Below are 16,578 nucleotides of genomic sequence, written 5' to 3'. Positions count from 1 at the left end.
GTCCCAGAGAGCACTGGCAGCTGCTCAATAAAGAGAAATCACCCATATTCACACGTACATAAACACACTTGCCTTTAGCCAAAGTGAATGTTCCAGGTCGTTGTTTATGTCAGACTGGGCTGTGCACGGGAACCAGGCATCAGGGGGCAAATTCTCACTCCCCTGCAGGTGATGGTACGTGCAGAGCTGCGCACCAAAGAGGGGCAAGCAGAGCAAAAAAGAAAGAGTTACTGAAAGTGTTCATTTAACTTACTAAGGAAATGCATGCTATGTATGCAAGAAGTCAGGGAAAGCTAGAAAAAAAGAAGCAAAATTAATCTCAGACAACACAACTTATTCAGATCAGTTTATTTTTTATTAGGGTACTCTTTTGTGTCAGTCATGACCCAATGAAATGATTCATATGTCCCTGAGACGGGCGAGGCTCACGACCAACCCAAAGAAGCTTGCAGTTAGAAGGGCAGGAGGTATAGTTCCTGGGGTACCACTTGGGAGGCGGGCAGTTGAGTCCTCATGTGGACAAAACAACAGCCATCTCATTCTGCCCGCGTTCCAAGACCATAAAAGACGGGGCCGTTCTTGGGGCTGGCCGGTTATTAACGCCGGTTAGTAAATGCATCGAGTTGATGTCATGTCATTAGCTGATTCACATTAACAAGGAGTGAAACAGGTATAGCTGCGAGGTCACATATCATCAACAAGGCATTTTCACCAAAGAACCACCACTGACTGAAATAATGTCTCTTTTTTTGGCTGTTCTCTGTAAATATTTCTATGTGATGCTGATGTTCGGTCATTACGGACCAAAACCTCTGAGGACTCTTTCCACCGTCTTGTTGGATCATGAAGAATTCGGTCTGAGGGCAAAAGGCGTTCTAACCTGGTACTAGCAAGGTGCACCTGAGTGCTGCAATATGTGAAACTCCATGAATGCAGGTTCTTGTTTCAATGCACGTTTGTATAGAATATAATCACTTTTCTTCATGCATCTCCTGAGTGTCCAACAGCGTTAGAATGAAAAGACTGCAAACATAAAACAATACACATAAGCTGTGAAATTACCCTACGCTGTGATAACTCCCATTTTTATAAAGATGCACTCAAGGCAGATTATTTTGTAATCATCAAAATGATTTTCGTTGTTGTTTGATTTGATTTTAACTTGATGACTGACAAGTTTGGCTTTAAAATCTATAAACAAGAAATATTTCAATCATCCAACTTTGAGATTCTGGAAATTGTCTTTGGTGGTGAATCTAAAGAATTTATACTAAAAAGCAGCATTGTCCAAAAATGCATCGAACAGCGGTGAGGACTTTCAAAGTGGGCTCCATGCTGACTTTATTGTCATCTGGAAGTCTTTTACGTGCTCTGTGGTTGGTATTTCATACCTTTGTAAGCGACGGTTCCCCAGTGGCAGCATGGGCCGGGCAACGGGTCCGGTCCTGGTGAGAAGCTGTGGCAATGCTCGCCCACTGGTCAATGTACCCCAAAGGTGTAAAGTAACCACAGTCCTGAACACTGGAACTCCTCTCAAATTCCTCACACACACCGTCACCGTCAAAAACATAACACTGACTGGGTTCACCTTGGGAGACAGGGAAAGAATGAGAAAGGAGGATTTATGAAAGAATATAAAGCCTGGTTTCTTAATCTGGCAGGGTATCCAATCATCCCCCACTGTTAGACTGTCATCCAAATCTATTTGTCAGTGAACCAAATCTGAGCAAATCTATTCTATTCTATTTTCGTTGGCCACTGTTAATGATAGCCACGTCAGCTGAAGCATATCTGACTCTCTGCACTGTCAACAGACTGTAAATTACACTGAGAAATGAACTCTGACTTCAATTAATTATTAAAGATTAAAGTAATTTGGTGATATTAACGAGGAGAAACCTAATATGTGACTTGGTATCTGCGGATAAGCAAGTCGCAGCAGCAGCAGTGTAACAGCATGAATTACAAAAAACTGTCAAAGCAGTGTCAGACAAGACAAAAACACAGACAAAAAGATGCCTTTTTCTATTTTATTGTCTCTCTTGCTATATTTAGATTTTTTTCCACATGAACTGAACTTTTAATAACTCTAAAAATTAATCAGTGGTAAGGGAAGATAAGGGAAATAAAACTTTCCACCATGAATTAAAGCAGCAGCAGCGCTTTTATGGCAGAATTTCTGTGAACTAGGGCTGACCCACGGATTCTGACACTCTTGATGGACAAATATGCGCTCATTGAGATGTGCATGGGAAAATATAAAGGGTATAAAAAGAAACTTTCGAGCAACATTTCAGGCCTGCAGAAAGATGTTCCATCAGATCCAAAGCATTAGTCATTGATTATATGTAGTTTAATGTAAACTTCCTTTAATGCTGGTCTTTATCAATTAAAACATTTCAACAAAATGAGAAGTGAGACTGAAAGTTCCACATTGTGTCATGTGTGGCCTATTTTTTTTCCATATAGCAAAGGTCATGAAGTTCCATGTCCTTAACTTGACTTTTATTGCTGCTTAAGGATTTCAATGACACAAAGTAGAGTAAAGGCCTTTAAAATCGTGACGGACAGATTAACAGATGATGCAGACGACATTGTGATCTGTAGTTTTAGTAGGGAGCGAGCCTGGAGAAGTGGTATGCTCTAGAGAGAAAAGAATGAAAATTAGTAGTAGAGACAGAATAGACTGGTGTAAACGAGAGGGAGACTGGTGTGACACTGAAGCTGCAAGGAGAAGAGGTAGTGAAGGTGGATGAGTTTAAACACCCAGGGTCAACGATTCAGAGAAACGGATAAGAAAAGTGAAAAAGAGAGCGAAGGCAAGGTGAGTGATCTGTGACAGAAGAAGATTAAAAGGGAAGATTTACAAGCTGGTAGTGAGACGTTCTGCGATTTCAAAGTGGAGTTGAAGATACTTTTATATGTTTTTTGGAGTGACCACGAGGATAAGAAACTAGTATACTAGAAGGACAGCTCAGGTCGAGTGATTTGGAGACAAAGAGAAAGAGGCGAAGCTAAGATGGTTTAGACAAGTACAGAGGAGGTGTAGTAGTTACACTGGGTAAAGGATACTAATGGAACTAACTGTTCGTAGAAGAAAAGAGGAAAACCACAAGGACGGTTCATGGATGCTGTGGGCACAACAGGGCATTGCCAAATAAGAAACAGAAGTAAAGTCTTACAAGGCAACAGCAGCGATATGTGTTAAAAATGTTAACACATAGTTTTATTCTAACTACCTGTAAATGATTTGTCTTGCAGTATAACAGACCACAAGTGGAGAAGTGAACATAACAAGCTACAGCAGTGTCTCACAGAAAAAGTGAAAGCATATAATGCAGCAGGTATTCATAAAAAGGGCGGCAGACGTTACACACTTCAGACGTTTGGCCTCATGAACATGCGAACAGCTGCAGAGGTCACACAGACAGAAAAACAATGATGCACAATTGGCTTCAATTAATCAATGGAAACATGGTTCTGATAAAAAAGCAAATTAGGCCATTCAGAGCCATATTGTCCTCTTTGGCAATATTAGACTACATGAACTCAACACTCACCCAACCCCTGTTGCGGCTACACCTGTGGAAAACGATTAAGTCATTTTAATTCCAAATGTTGTATTTATCAGGCTTGACAAAAAAGGAACTGATTGACAACCTTTGATGTCACTATTAAGGCCATCTGTTTTTCATTCAGGTCTGCATGCTGCAACCATACTGTGCAACCTTTATTTAATCAGGCTTTTAAAAGAAACAATTAAAAATCTGTAACCTCAATTTTAAAAAAGGAAAATGAAAGCAGTCCTTTTTAAAGCCATTAAAAAAATCCAGCTTGTCCACAACCAATCTGTGACAGGATGGACTTAGAAGTAGTTGGTGCAAACAGAACAGAGACACAGATGCGGCATAGTGGGAGTTAACTGGGTCAAGCAAATGTGGCAAGAAAACCCAAACAAATATTCTGTCTATGACTAAGACGTCCAACTGAATAATTGGTTTTAAGTGTTGCAATTTGTAAAAACCTGTTTTTGCCAAATGGTTTTCCTTCCTAGTCATGATGTCTTTTATTGTAAAACAAGGGATGTAATAACTTCAGTCACGGCATAGCAAGCCCTGGTGGGGGGGGCCGTTTCCCCCTGACAAATAAATTGACTGGATGATGGAAATTCTAGCCCTGTAACAAGCTTAAAAACTTGAATAACTACCATCCAGCTGCCAGAAGAAACACCACACGGCCTGAAATGAAAGCAGTGGTCACACTGTCTCATCTCAGCTTATCACACCTTCATGTGGAATATTTCTTTTATCGGCAAACAGTCAGTTACACAGAGCATGAACTCTGAGGCTGCGGAGGAACACCGCATACCACAGCAGTGCAGCTGATTCATTTATTATTGACAGTACTGCGTGCTCTCATCCAGCCAGTCTATATGAGAAGCAGCGACTTGTTGACGAGCCTGTGACGTGACATAATGAAATCGTGCATGGCGTTCACCTTCTTCGTGCCCTCTGATTGGCTCAGCTCTTCCATGTTGCACTTTATGAACGTGTTTACTTAACTTCAAAGGAGAAAAACACACAATGACAGAGGCACGGTTCTCAACTCTGTGCTTACAATGGAGTGTTTTGGGTAAAGCCCCTTCCATGTTGTGTTGTTTTGTGGCCTGTCTGCATGCTTCAGATTGGGTGAGGTGCGGACACAGAGTATTGTTGTCTTGCAGCGGAATTGCAAATGATGGGGGCGCTCTCTGCGGCTTCTTTGTTTAGCTTTACTATGATTTTGGTACTTTTTACTGTTTTTTAACAACCTGGTCTATTGTTATTGATGAATGAACTAAATTCCCAGACATGGACTAAAATTGGATTAGGCCTATTTTATAAACTAGGTGCCAGATTGATATAAAAATCACGGTGTTTGTGAAAACTTTGGTGCAAACGATGGCTTTTGGATCAGCACTATTGCTCTATAATCCTAAAAAAAAGGTTTTAGTCATAGAAACATAGTCGGCCTGTCAGTCCTACACTGAGGAAGACTGCTTGTAAGAAAGGAAACTAGTCAGTTTCACTGTTGTTCACTTGGAAACAGATCAGAGTATTTAAAGGACATTTACCAGAACACCAAGGCCACATTTTCAAAGTGAGGATTAACAGGTGAATCTTTTTTGTCTGTGACTAAATCTTGGACAAAGCTGCTTTATGGCAACTGCACAAGCCACTGAGCCACAAACGACTTTTTGTTAAGGTTTCTCATCTTACTGCAAATCTTCAATTGTTTATTGTATATATTACAGGAACAAATTGTTCTTGTATAAATCTCACCAAAGCTCAACCCCTCCCCCCAAAAAGCATAACCACAGCAGCTCTTACCTAATTCGAGCCGTCTTATTGGGTATAAAAACTAGAAATAATGAACCTCATCACCCCTCTTGCTTGCACTTGATTCGCTTCGGGCAGTCAGAGCTACAAGGTGGCCCTTCAATCACCTAACTGTGGGGTCACTGTACAAAACTAAAGCCTTTGACTGTGTTTATGATCCCTGACTGAAGGGAGCTGGCTCACTGCTGCAGATGTGACTTGATAACAAAAAAATGTATGACTTATTTTAGCTGAAGGATATCAAACAAAATGAAAAATGGACACTATGTCCAAAACGCAAGTGTTATTGTAAGCTGATTTTTGCAATTCAAAACCAAAGCATGATCTCTGATAAAAATCAATAAACTTCATTTATCAATATTCCAAGGTCAACACTAAATCACCAGAGAAACATGCCTGACACATGTTTTCAGACTACACCGTGTACTTTACTGCTGAAAAGTGTTTTCCGGATGCTTCTTTGCCAGCCTCATGTCAAAATACTTTTCTGCAAAAGACTTGTGACTACTTATCACCCCTCAGCTCATCTGTTTTCGCTTATGTTGCTGTGATGTTACATTAATGGTTTGTGGAATTCATTCAAGCCAGAAGCTTTTATGTCTTGTAAATTAAATTTGATTGGGTTGAATTTTTCTGTCTCTTAATGCTGCTGCATGCACAAATGTGAGATTTCTGGCCACTTAGTGACCACTCCTTCACACTAAAAGTTCACATAGTATTCGTGTTTTGCATGTAAGACAGAGTCGGTTCGTGTTATGTCTGGTAATTAAAAAATTTTTAAACTGCGTGTAAACTCGAAGCAGCAGAGACAGTGAATGGCACTCACCATTGCATTTAAAGCCCATCTCCTTGCCGCATCTCTTAGAGCAGCCATCGCCATCCAACAGATTACTGTCATCACATTCTTCTGTCCTACAGAGAGAGGACCATCATTATCAATGCCCTGTGTAATTAGTCACCAATGTTATCAGCATGTTAATGTGCAACATACCCCTGTATGAGGCCATCTCCACAGTAAGGCTGTCCATGTGTGTAGAGAAGCGGTGGCGAAGCGTCACTGAGCTGACCATCAGCTTCCACCTGGACTGTGTACTTGTACTTAACTCCCTGTGTAACAGACCTGAGAAGAACAAGAACAGAGACAAGAAACTGTTGTGTAATGTTTCCTTTGGCATTATAAACGTATAACAGAAGATTGTTCCAGTCTTCAAAGCAGCATTTACCCACATTTTTACTGCATTGTGTTATGAACTGATCATATAATGTTTATAGGCTTGATTATAAATGGCTTTGAGTCAGTCGATACTTAATAAAATAAGAATTTTGTGCATAATGGTGCCAGTTTGCTGTACTTTTTAAAAAAGAAATACTGTTGTGCTACGTAGGAAGGAAGCATTGTATTTATTATGTTTCCAAACAGATTCATTATGCTTTAATCCTGTTGGATTCTGTAAGCAATCGCCAAAAAAGTGGAATTTGCTCTCCCTGTAACCTTGTATTATCCAGTGACCTTAAAGCCTCATAGCAGGAAGTATGTGTAACAGTACCACGGCTAATGTGTCTGGACTATTGATCTGTTTTGGTGTGCTGAGGCTATAAAAAGACCGTCCTCCCTGTTTTCTTAGCACAAATAAACTGCCCTGCATCCACCTGGGGTAGACCAGGAGTATCACACAACTGCATTATCTAAGGTGTGTCCAATTTCACCAGACTCTAGAAATTTCCTTTATTAATTATGTATAAGTGAAGGAAATGAAGGTTGTGAAAAACGTCCTCATTTCCTGTTGATATCTTCTGCCACAACTCCTCTCTCTTCTTTGTTCTTAGAGGCCTGACATTACTTGATGATATACATCAATCGGGCATAACATCATGACCATCTGCCCAATAATGTGTTGGTCCCACCTTTTTCTGTCAAAACAGTCCTGTCCCACCGAGGCATGGAGTCCTCTAGACCCCTAAATGTGTGCTGTGGTATCTGCACCAAGATGTTCCCAACAGATCCTTTAAGTCATTGCAAGGTGGGGCCTTCATGGATTGGACTTGTTTGTCCAGCATGTCCCACAGATTCTTGAACGAAGACCATGACAACACTTCAGACTCATTATCGTACTCCTCGATCCATTTCTGAACCATTTTTCTTTGTGCCAGTGTGCATTGCACTGCTTCCTCCAGTTTGCCTTCTTGCCCTACTACAATAGACATTAAGTCTGTGTGGCGTGGCGTGGCGGGGCGGGGCGTGGCCTGCGGTGCCGTGCAGAGGAGGCGGACGCACCTGCACGGCATCCGCAATCACGCCCCGCCGAATTAAATATTGTACTGGGTCCTGTGGTTGGGGTTGTTGTGATAATGTTGAGCGGGCAGCGGGAGAGCTGCAGCTCTGTGAGTATTGTTGACAGCAACCGTCAAAGCATTAATAAAAAGTATCAAAATGCCACTGGGTCTGCCGTGTATGTTTACAGTTTTAATTCGGCGGGGCGTGATTGCGGATGCCGTGCAGGTGCGTCCGCCTCCTCTGCACGGCACCGCAGGCCACGCCCCGCCACAGTCGGCTAGCCACATGATGTGAAAAAGGACATAATCATCAGACCAGGCCACCTTTTTCCATTGCTTTGTGGTCTAGTTCTGATGCTCACGGGCCCCATTGTTCTGGTTGTATTGGTCAGCATGGGCACCATGACAGGTCTGCAGGTAACGACATACACAATAAACTGCGATGCGCTGTGTATTCTGACATCTTTCTATCAGGATGAGCAATTTTTCGGCATTTTGAGCTTCGGTAGTTTGTCCGTTGGATCGGATCAGCCTTCACCCCCCAAGTGCATCAGTGATCCTTGACCCTGTGGCTGATTCCCCGCTGTTTTTTTTTCCTGAACCACTTTTGATGGATACTGATCACTGCAGACTGCAGCTACTGATTGGAAGGTTGGTGGTTCGATCCCTGGCTCTCCCTAGTCTACATGCCAAATATCCTTGGGCAAGATACTAACCCTAAGTTGCTCTCTGATGCATCCATTGGAGTATGATTGCGTGTGAATGTCAGATAGTAAGCACTTAAGCTTAGAAGTGTTTGTGTGAATGGGTGAATGTGGCATGTTGTATTAAGCGCTTTGAGTACTCCAAAGTCCATTTACCATTTACAGGAGCTTTGGAGACTCAGTCATCTAGCCATCACAAATTGGTCCTTGTCAAACTCGCTCAAATTCTCACACTTGCACATTTTCCTGCTTTTAATACATCAAATTTAAGGACATAATGTTCACTTGCTCCCTGATATATCCTACAAACTAACAGGTGCCAGGGTGATAAGATAATCAGTGTTCTCTCTAGTAAACAAGTAAAAATTCATTCATCATAAACCATTTTTCAGAATGAACTCAACATATGTAGTTGCCATGGCGATTTCTCTTAGATCTACATTCTACAACTGCTTATATAAAAAGTTTGTAAAAGTATGGTCTTATAAAATAGGGGTGAGCATTAATCTGGGAAATGGGAAAACTCACGTTCATAGACGAATTAAAATAAAAAGAATTTTGTATGAATAATAAAAAAAAGACGTGGAACAAGAAGTTCAAATCATCAGACTTGCACTTTTGTATAAACTTGGTGAACGCATGAAAAGGACATGACTGATTGTCACTTTCTGAAAGTGCTGGAACAGTCAGACACATGCCATCTATTCCAACGTTGCAAAGGTACAGGCAGGGAAATTCCTGTTTGTCCATTTCACAAAAGAATTGTTGGATATCTGCAGAAGTCCTCTGTTATTCACACCCACTTTAATTTGTCCAGCTGTGTCGAGGTGAAAAGAAGCCAGAGTTTTAACTTTCTCTCGCTCACTCTCTTTTTTTTACTGTTTTAGGATGGGCTATGGTTATACACAACAGATAACTGATTGGGGTTAGTGGTGAGGTTGGGTTCAGCTTAGAGCAAAGGGAAACACATCAGTGGGGCAACATAGCCTTTGAAACAGGCTTTCTGGAACACTTTTAGTTTCCAGTGTTGCCAGACAATGAGCTGCATGTACGACAGCTTAAAGCATCAACTATTTCTGCAGCTTCTGCTTTTTTCATCCACTGATTTAAAAAAAAATCACATTGGATATTAACATTGTGGGTTTTTTGATTAATTAACCAGTCATATAGTCCTACGCACTCATCCTTTCAGCATATACTGCAAGTTCAGATGCAGGAAATGGCCAAGGATCTGATCCAAGCAGTCACTGGTGTTTATGGCCTCTCTGGCTCACATTTGGTTCATATTCCAAAAAAGAAAGAGATCTTAATCTGCTTACTTTGCTTCACCTCTGGTGTGCTTTTGCCTCCATCAGCCCCCTGTTACCACAGTTCACTCTCCCTTCTCCTTCCCTCACCAACAATGTGCTTCACTTCAAGTTTCCTTTCTTTGCCTCAAACCTCTACTCTGTCCACACCTCTCATTTGTGTCTCTCTGTATGCCTGTATATCTTTTTCAATTGCCGCTGTCCCTCCTCCCCTCGCCTCTTTTTCATCTCCCCTACTCTCCATTATCCCACCCGCCCTTCCTCGCTCTCCCCTCCTTTCCAAACTCATTGCTCTTAAACTCTCCCGTCTCCTCACATCAACCCCTCTTTGCCCTCCTCAGTCCCACATAACTCAATTCCCCGTGGTTCTTACATCTTTTTGCACTTAGACACAGCTTGTGTAACATAGGAGACGTGTTCCATGAAAAATAAACTGTTTTTGAAGCTGTGTCCACCTAACATCCCCATACCCCCTTGCTTTGTAAAACAACAACAGCTTCCCAGAAAATCAAAGTGCCACTGCATTTGAAATCATTCCCAAATGATCTCCAATCATGCGACACTGCTGTCATGTCCTGGCAGGTACTTATCAGCTTTTTGTGTGTATAAGAAAAGCATTAGAGACGGGGTATTTTTATACTGAGGGCTGTTGTTTGCTGAGACTTAAAAAAGAAAAGAAAAACTGGCTTGTGGATTTACATTTGGATTCCAGTAATCATTTGGACACCCCGCACTACGAGACAGGATACAAACTGATTCATCTTAACCCTGAAACTTCAGCAAGCTTTTGATTAAGTATATGGTTGTTGAAACAGATTTGGATCAGTATCCACACTCGGCATCCCCATGTTGGAAACGTTTGTGTTCGAAGTTTTTCAAACAAAACAAAGCCCAAACACTTTAAAGAGACAGATATCTGTGGATTAGTGGATCTGAGGACACACACATGCTGTGCTGTACAATCTGCAGTCAATGCCGGCCTTAAATAACCTTCACCTTATTTTCCTCAGAGCTGTACAGCATTAGCTGTCGCTACTTCATCCATAATGTAACAGAAGTATAGATATAGATAGAATAGATATTCAGAGAACCAAGAATGTCAAAGGAGAAAAAAACAGAAAGCCATCTTGTTACCTGTGAGCGAAACATAGTAAAATTCTGTCGTGAGCTTATCTGCATGTAAATCAGATGGGTCAGGCAGCCTTTACCTGTCCGTGAATGTCTGCTGGGTCTGTGGTAAGGGGGCTTTACTGGCGAAAGGTGGCTGACGGCGAATGTGGTAGAGTAGAGGCTGGCAGCTGGAGCACAGAGGGCTGCCAGGGCCTGAGGACAGCATGGCTGCGTCAATCTCCATAATCTCCAAGGTGCAGAATTTTATGGCAGCAATGGCAACGTTGTGGGTGTCGAGGCGCATGGTGAGGGGTAAGTCACAGAACACGTGCTGTGGTCCCAGGTTAATACTTTTCCCTGTGTCTGAGATCAGCTCGATGTTGGCTATTGCTGGGCTGTCTGCAACAGGGTAAAATGTTGGTGAGTTATGCAGCACATCTCCAACAAAGACATTTTCCCATTTAGGTATACATAATGTATGGCTGCATGGAAGGAGGTTTCTTTAATGGAGTTCTTTCAGTATTTTCTCGAGTAAATGTATTTGTCTGCCACCATCCAGAAAAGGAAGACTGCGCCCCACCTGTTGTGATTAACTTGCACCTGATCCCTGGCTACGTTAGCTCACTAACAAAGAAATGAACAGTCTCTCATTTTAATGAAGAGATATGGTACATCAACCAAAAATATTACAGATTACAATCAATCAGATCTCAATTAGTAACATGCACAGAGTCAATTTCTTCCCTTTCAACCTCTTCATTGGAAGAGTACCTGGGTAAGACCAAAAGCTTTCAAAGGACATCAGGGACAAGATTGTAGATCTGGACAAGACTGGACTGGACTACAAGACCATCAGCAAGAAGCTCAGTGCAAAAGTGACAGTCATCAACCACGCTGAGTCTGGAGGTCCATGGAAGATCTTGCCTATTGGCAGGGTGGCTGTAGCTCAGGTGGTAGAGCGGGTCACCTACTCAAGGAGACCTGAAGGTTGGTGGTTTGATCCCAGGCTCCTCCAGTCTACATGCCAAATATCCTTGGGCAAGATATTAACCCCATGTTGCCCTCCGATGCATCCATCGGAGTGTGAATGCGAGTCAATGTTAGATAGAAGCACTAAAAACAATCATACGATTGGGCTGAATGGATGAGTTGTATGAAGTGCTCAATGACCGTAGAAAAGTGCTATATAAGAACCTGGGGTTAGGATGACCATGAGAAAAGTGGTGGAAGAGCTTGTTAATTATCTGAATGCAGTTGGGACCACAGTCACCAAGAACACCACAATGATTCCCCAGCTCGAGAAGGCACGTGTACATGCGAGCCTAATTTTTGCATCTTCATGATTTTCACTTGGGAGAGAGTGCTGTGGTCAGAGGAAACCAAAATCAAGCTCGTTGGCATCAATTTGACCAAATGTGTTTGAAGGAAGGGAAATGCTGAATGTGACCCAAAGAAAATCATCTCCAGAGTCAAGCATGGAGGTGCAAATATGCTTTGGCATTGCTTTTCTGCAAAGGACAGAGGACAGTTTTACCACACTGAAGGACTATTGACAGGGACCTCTATCATAAAATCTTGGTTGAGACAAGGACAGGTTATCCAGAAGACCACGAAGGGAACAAAGGTGTGGCTAATGAAGAAGCGCATTGTGGTCTGGCCAGAAGTGACCTAGCCAGTCTCCAGAAATGTAGTCCTATAGAAAATCTGTGAATGGAGCTGAAGCTTCAAATTGCCAAGTGGCAGCCAAGAAATCTAAAGGATGTTGAGAGTTTCTGCAAAGAGAGGTCTGCTGAAATCCCTCCTGAGATCTGCGCAAATCTGGTGACCAACTACAACAAAAGTCTTACTGCTGTGCTCGCCAACAAGGCTTTTTCTACCAAGTACTAAATGTCTTATTTCACTCTATGAGAAGCAAATCAATTCATAAATTTTATGTTAAGTGTTCTTTTTGCTGGATTTTTGGTTGATATTCTGTCTATCATAAAAGTATCAAACTACCCAAGACTGTCTACTTCTTTGTAAGTGAGCAAAACGTACAATTTCAGCAGGGGATCAAATAATTAATTTCCCCACCGTGCCTATTATTCAAAACTGACGAGTATTTATTATGGAGTGACACTTACTCGCAGAGATATACGTGACCCAGAGCGTAAGGGCGTGTGGAACAATAGGGTGTAGGAACCTCAGTGTGAGGGTGCAGCCCTCTGTGCCCGGACATGGTGACGTCACGTTGGTGTCATACAGGCTAAACTCAGGACTCCACGCTTGGAGACTGGAATCACATGGCTGTTCCACATCAGGTGGTCCTGTTGACAACATCATACAGACACAAACATGTTGGTGCTGTTGTGTTACAAGTGTTCCCAATGACTTCATTCATTTTACTCTAAAGCACAGAACACCCCATGTATGCAGGAATTAATCCTAACTGATATATGATGATGATTAGAAACAGTGTAGTGAGCATTCAGTTGACTCCAGAAAATACAAAAGTACACCGTGGAGACTCAATAGAGTGTCTGAGTGGAAAAATAGATTTTTTTTTAGACCCATACTCACACTTAAATAAACTGAATTTCTCTTTACCTTCAGTGAAGGACTGTGGTTGCAAAAAGGGTGTGTCTCACTGGCAAACTGGACAGCAGCACAAAGATCCAGACAAAGCGTATTTCTAGGAATACATTGCATGCATGCTTCTCCAAATGAGGCAATTTATACAAGGTAAAATGAGGCATGCCAGGCAAGCTGTTACACTGAACCAATCAACAAAGATACAAACTGCAACAGTGACAAAGTTCTTTGTGTATTTCTGTGTCTGTCACAAAGTCCTCCATACTTTTTCCTGCGCACATATCTGCCGCAGCAGAGAAACATCCAGAGACCGCTGTCAACAACACTGCAGCCAGGCTTTTAACACTTCCAAAGAGAAGTGACCAGATTACACCAGCCACTGGCAATCTGTGAGTTTCAAAAATTGATTTTTAAGATTTTAGTGCCTCTCAGCCTTGATTAGTCTGGGTTCTGCCTACAGGGAGAGACAGAGGGTGAAAGGGAGGGAGACAGAGGTGCTTGTACCTAATTCTCTAAAGATAAATGGACTTTGCACCCCGGGGCCCTCAGTTATGGAACTCGCTGCCTTACCCAGAAAGCTGAAGCAAACCTGTTCAGCTACATCTTACTCCAATGATCACTGCATATGCATGTATGCCTGTCCTCTAACTCCTCCTAGATGCATTGATCAATCTGGATTGAACTTACTATATACACTGCCAAGGGTACCAGGATTATCAATATCTATATAGCTTTAGGGCATTAAATTATTAACATTATGTGTAGGAGCTAGCAGCATTAGATCAACATAAGATGGGATGACATTGAAATGGGAATCTGTCAGTGTTCTTCCTGTTGGTTTGAAGTAGAGACAAACCTGTCAGATATACTATAGTAGGTAAATCTGATGTTTAGGTAATGCTACCAGTGAAATGTCACTGTCAAGCAAATCAGATCCAACCATACCCTGTCCAAAAGAAGCAGATTAATCTACTCTGATTAACATAGCAGTGATTTTAATTTGGTTTTGTTGAGTCCTGCCTTTTCCTCAATATGGCGTCTTCATCTCTATTTATAAGTAACTGAAAATACATTTCCCGGTGTTACTTCTAAAAACTACAAGCAAGCTGACTTTCTTTTGGAACGGAAAGTGGAATTTCCCTGCTGACAAAGTTACAACCATTCACTTAAAGATGGCGTTCATTCAAGAACGCAGGAAGTAACATCATTACAGCAGGCCAAATGAGTTGTTAATTGTTAGAGCGTTAGTGATTAGCACAATGGAATCACAGTATGGCACAATTATTATGAGCTGTCTCAGGTGAAATCCAAATAAAATCAACACGCTAAAGAGGTGTTACATATTTCACACCCACTATGATTAACCATGTCGAAGCACAGTCAGAAGGACAGTTAATGCGAAGATTGGTCTCTAAATGAGTGTGTAAAGACCCATAAAATGGAAATGGACATTTTTGGGGGCTTACCACATTTTCCAAGCTACCAACATACTACTTTATTCTAATCGTACAGCCCAGAGTAAAAGTAAGCAAATGGGAACCATCTTTAATACTGAGAGAAGTGGAGCTACTGCCTGTGTGGAACAGGTGTACTTACCATGGAAACCGCTTCAATAAACAGCTTGTGACAAGCGTTAAAGAAGAGAATATGAAACTACTGCATTTTGATACAGGATGAGCATTACCTGAGAAGTCTTTTAAGCTTTTGATGCAGTTAGCATACCATCTATTTAGTTTTCCACGGACTGACTGAGTAAATGAAATGAGCAAAGACTCTGTCTGTCATGTTGACAAACCCAGATAGAATAACCATCCAACGGCTCCACGCTTTCCTTCAGACTTGTTTTTTGGTTTTCCTTCCTAAAGGCTTCCTCTCACTCATCTGTTCTTCTCTCACGCTAGCAGCTTTAACGGGAATACATAGTTGAACGTAAGCATTCAGCTAATAAACCACTTTGAAGCAGAATGGGTAGAAAACCTTTCACCCTTTACAAAATGTGCACTCCTCAAAGGTTGATTCTGTTCATTTGGATGTAGCGTTTACAGCAGAAGAAACGTTTCATCGCTTATCTAAGTGGCTTCTTCAGTCTCAGCTGACTGCAGTTTCACCAACATTTGCACAATGACTGAAACCAGCCCACTGAAGGAACAATGGGCTGGGAGGTCAGTTCCTTAATCTTAATTATGCAAATTCTCATGGCCATTGATCAACAACCACTGATCAATGGCCATGAGTCCCATTCACAGAGAGTTGGGGAACGGCTGCAATCACAGCACGTAAGATGGTGAAAGATGTACCCTTAGGCCCCCTCCTCGATTCAGAGATGGTCTTTCCCTTTTCACATAAATGGCCTCCTTGATTCCCCGCTAGTTTCAATCATTACTCAAATGTACTCTTTATAAGATTGGGGAAACCTGCAGTCAGCTGAGTTTCTCCCACTGAAGACGTCCAGATGAACAGAATCAACTTTTGGGGATTTACTTACCTGGATGATTGAACATGCATCAAGACATTTGTGCGCTCAATTATTATTTTGAGATCCCTATTATTTCTTGACATAGCTCTTTTTCCTTGCACATTTCTACCGTGTGAAAAGATTTTTTACAGAACTTCAAACATGCATCTTTTTTTCTGATCTCTACAGCACAGTTAACACGAGGCAGCCTTAAAAGCAAACTTTACACCTTCTCATTTTGAAATAAAACTCTGTATTAAGACTTAATGCAGCACATTAAGCAGTTTAATCTCTGACAGCGGCAGGGCACGCTTCCAAACAATTCCGTGTTTTCCCTCAGCCTGAAAATGGACTTAAACCAGTCAATACTGGCACAGGAAGCGTTCTGAGGAGATGGTCACTTTTGCCAACAATTTGAGCCAATAGTGTTTTTGCCTTTAAACTTGTGTTTTGGGTTGCCAGCTATGGTGTCGGCAACGAGTTTGTCCAACTTCCCCTCTGCCTCTCCACACTGAATATGTTATTGCCCATCTCCGTTGGCTGACGAAGTGACCCACACATCATGGTCCTTAGAAGTGGGACAGAGTGAAAAGGGAGCAAGGGAAGCCAGCAGACTGGCTGTCTCCTCAGCTGTGCACATACCACTGTTTAGAGTAAGACTGTAATTGACCCTTTATCATCATTATGGTCCCGCAGCGAATGAGGGAGCAGTAATCCCCCTGTTCTTCCTAGCCGCTTGTTTTCAAAGCATAAATTCCAGCAGAGGATTTCCACATATT

General features: G+C 41.9%; 1 protein-coding gene across 1 annotated transcript in view; it reads right to left on the bottom strand.

The window, feature by feature from the left end:
- pappa2 (pappalysin 2) overlaps positions 1–16,578 on the bottom strand; it is an 81,754-nt gene that overhangs the window by 39,877 nt on the left and 25,299 nt on the right. Inside the window, exons 10-15 of the mRNA XM_005737559.1 lie at positions 12,897–13,079; positions 10,872–11,172; positions 6,370–6,498; positions 6,205–6,290; positions 1,392–1,588; positions 73–186 (exon numbers count right to left, since the gene is read on the bottom strand). Of these exons, the coding sequence (XP_005737616.1) occupies positions 73–186; positions 1,392–1,588; positions 6,205–6,290; positions 6,370–6,498; positions 10,872–11,172; positions 12,897–13,079 (1,010 nt within the window). The remainder of the gene's footprint in view (positions 1–72; positions 187–1,391; positions 1,589–6,204; positions 6,291–6,369; positions 6,499–10,871; positions 11,173–12,896; positions 13,080–16,578) is intronic.

Source organism: Pundamilia nyererei, unplaced genomic scaffold (genome assembly GCF_000239375.1).
Source record: "Pundamilia nyererei isolate P.nyererei 1_Seehausen unplaced genomic scaffold, PunNye1.0 scaffold00077, whole genome shotgun sequence".
In the NCBI taxonomy this organism is placed as follows: Eukaryota; Metazoa; Chordata; class Actinopteri; order Cichliformes; family Cichlidae; genus Pundamilia; species Pundamilia nyererei.
This window is presented reverse-complemented; position numbering and strand designations above follow the sequence as displayed.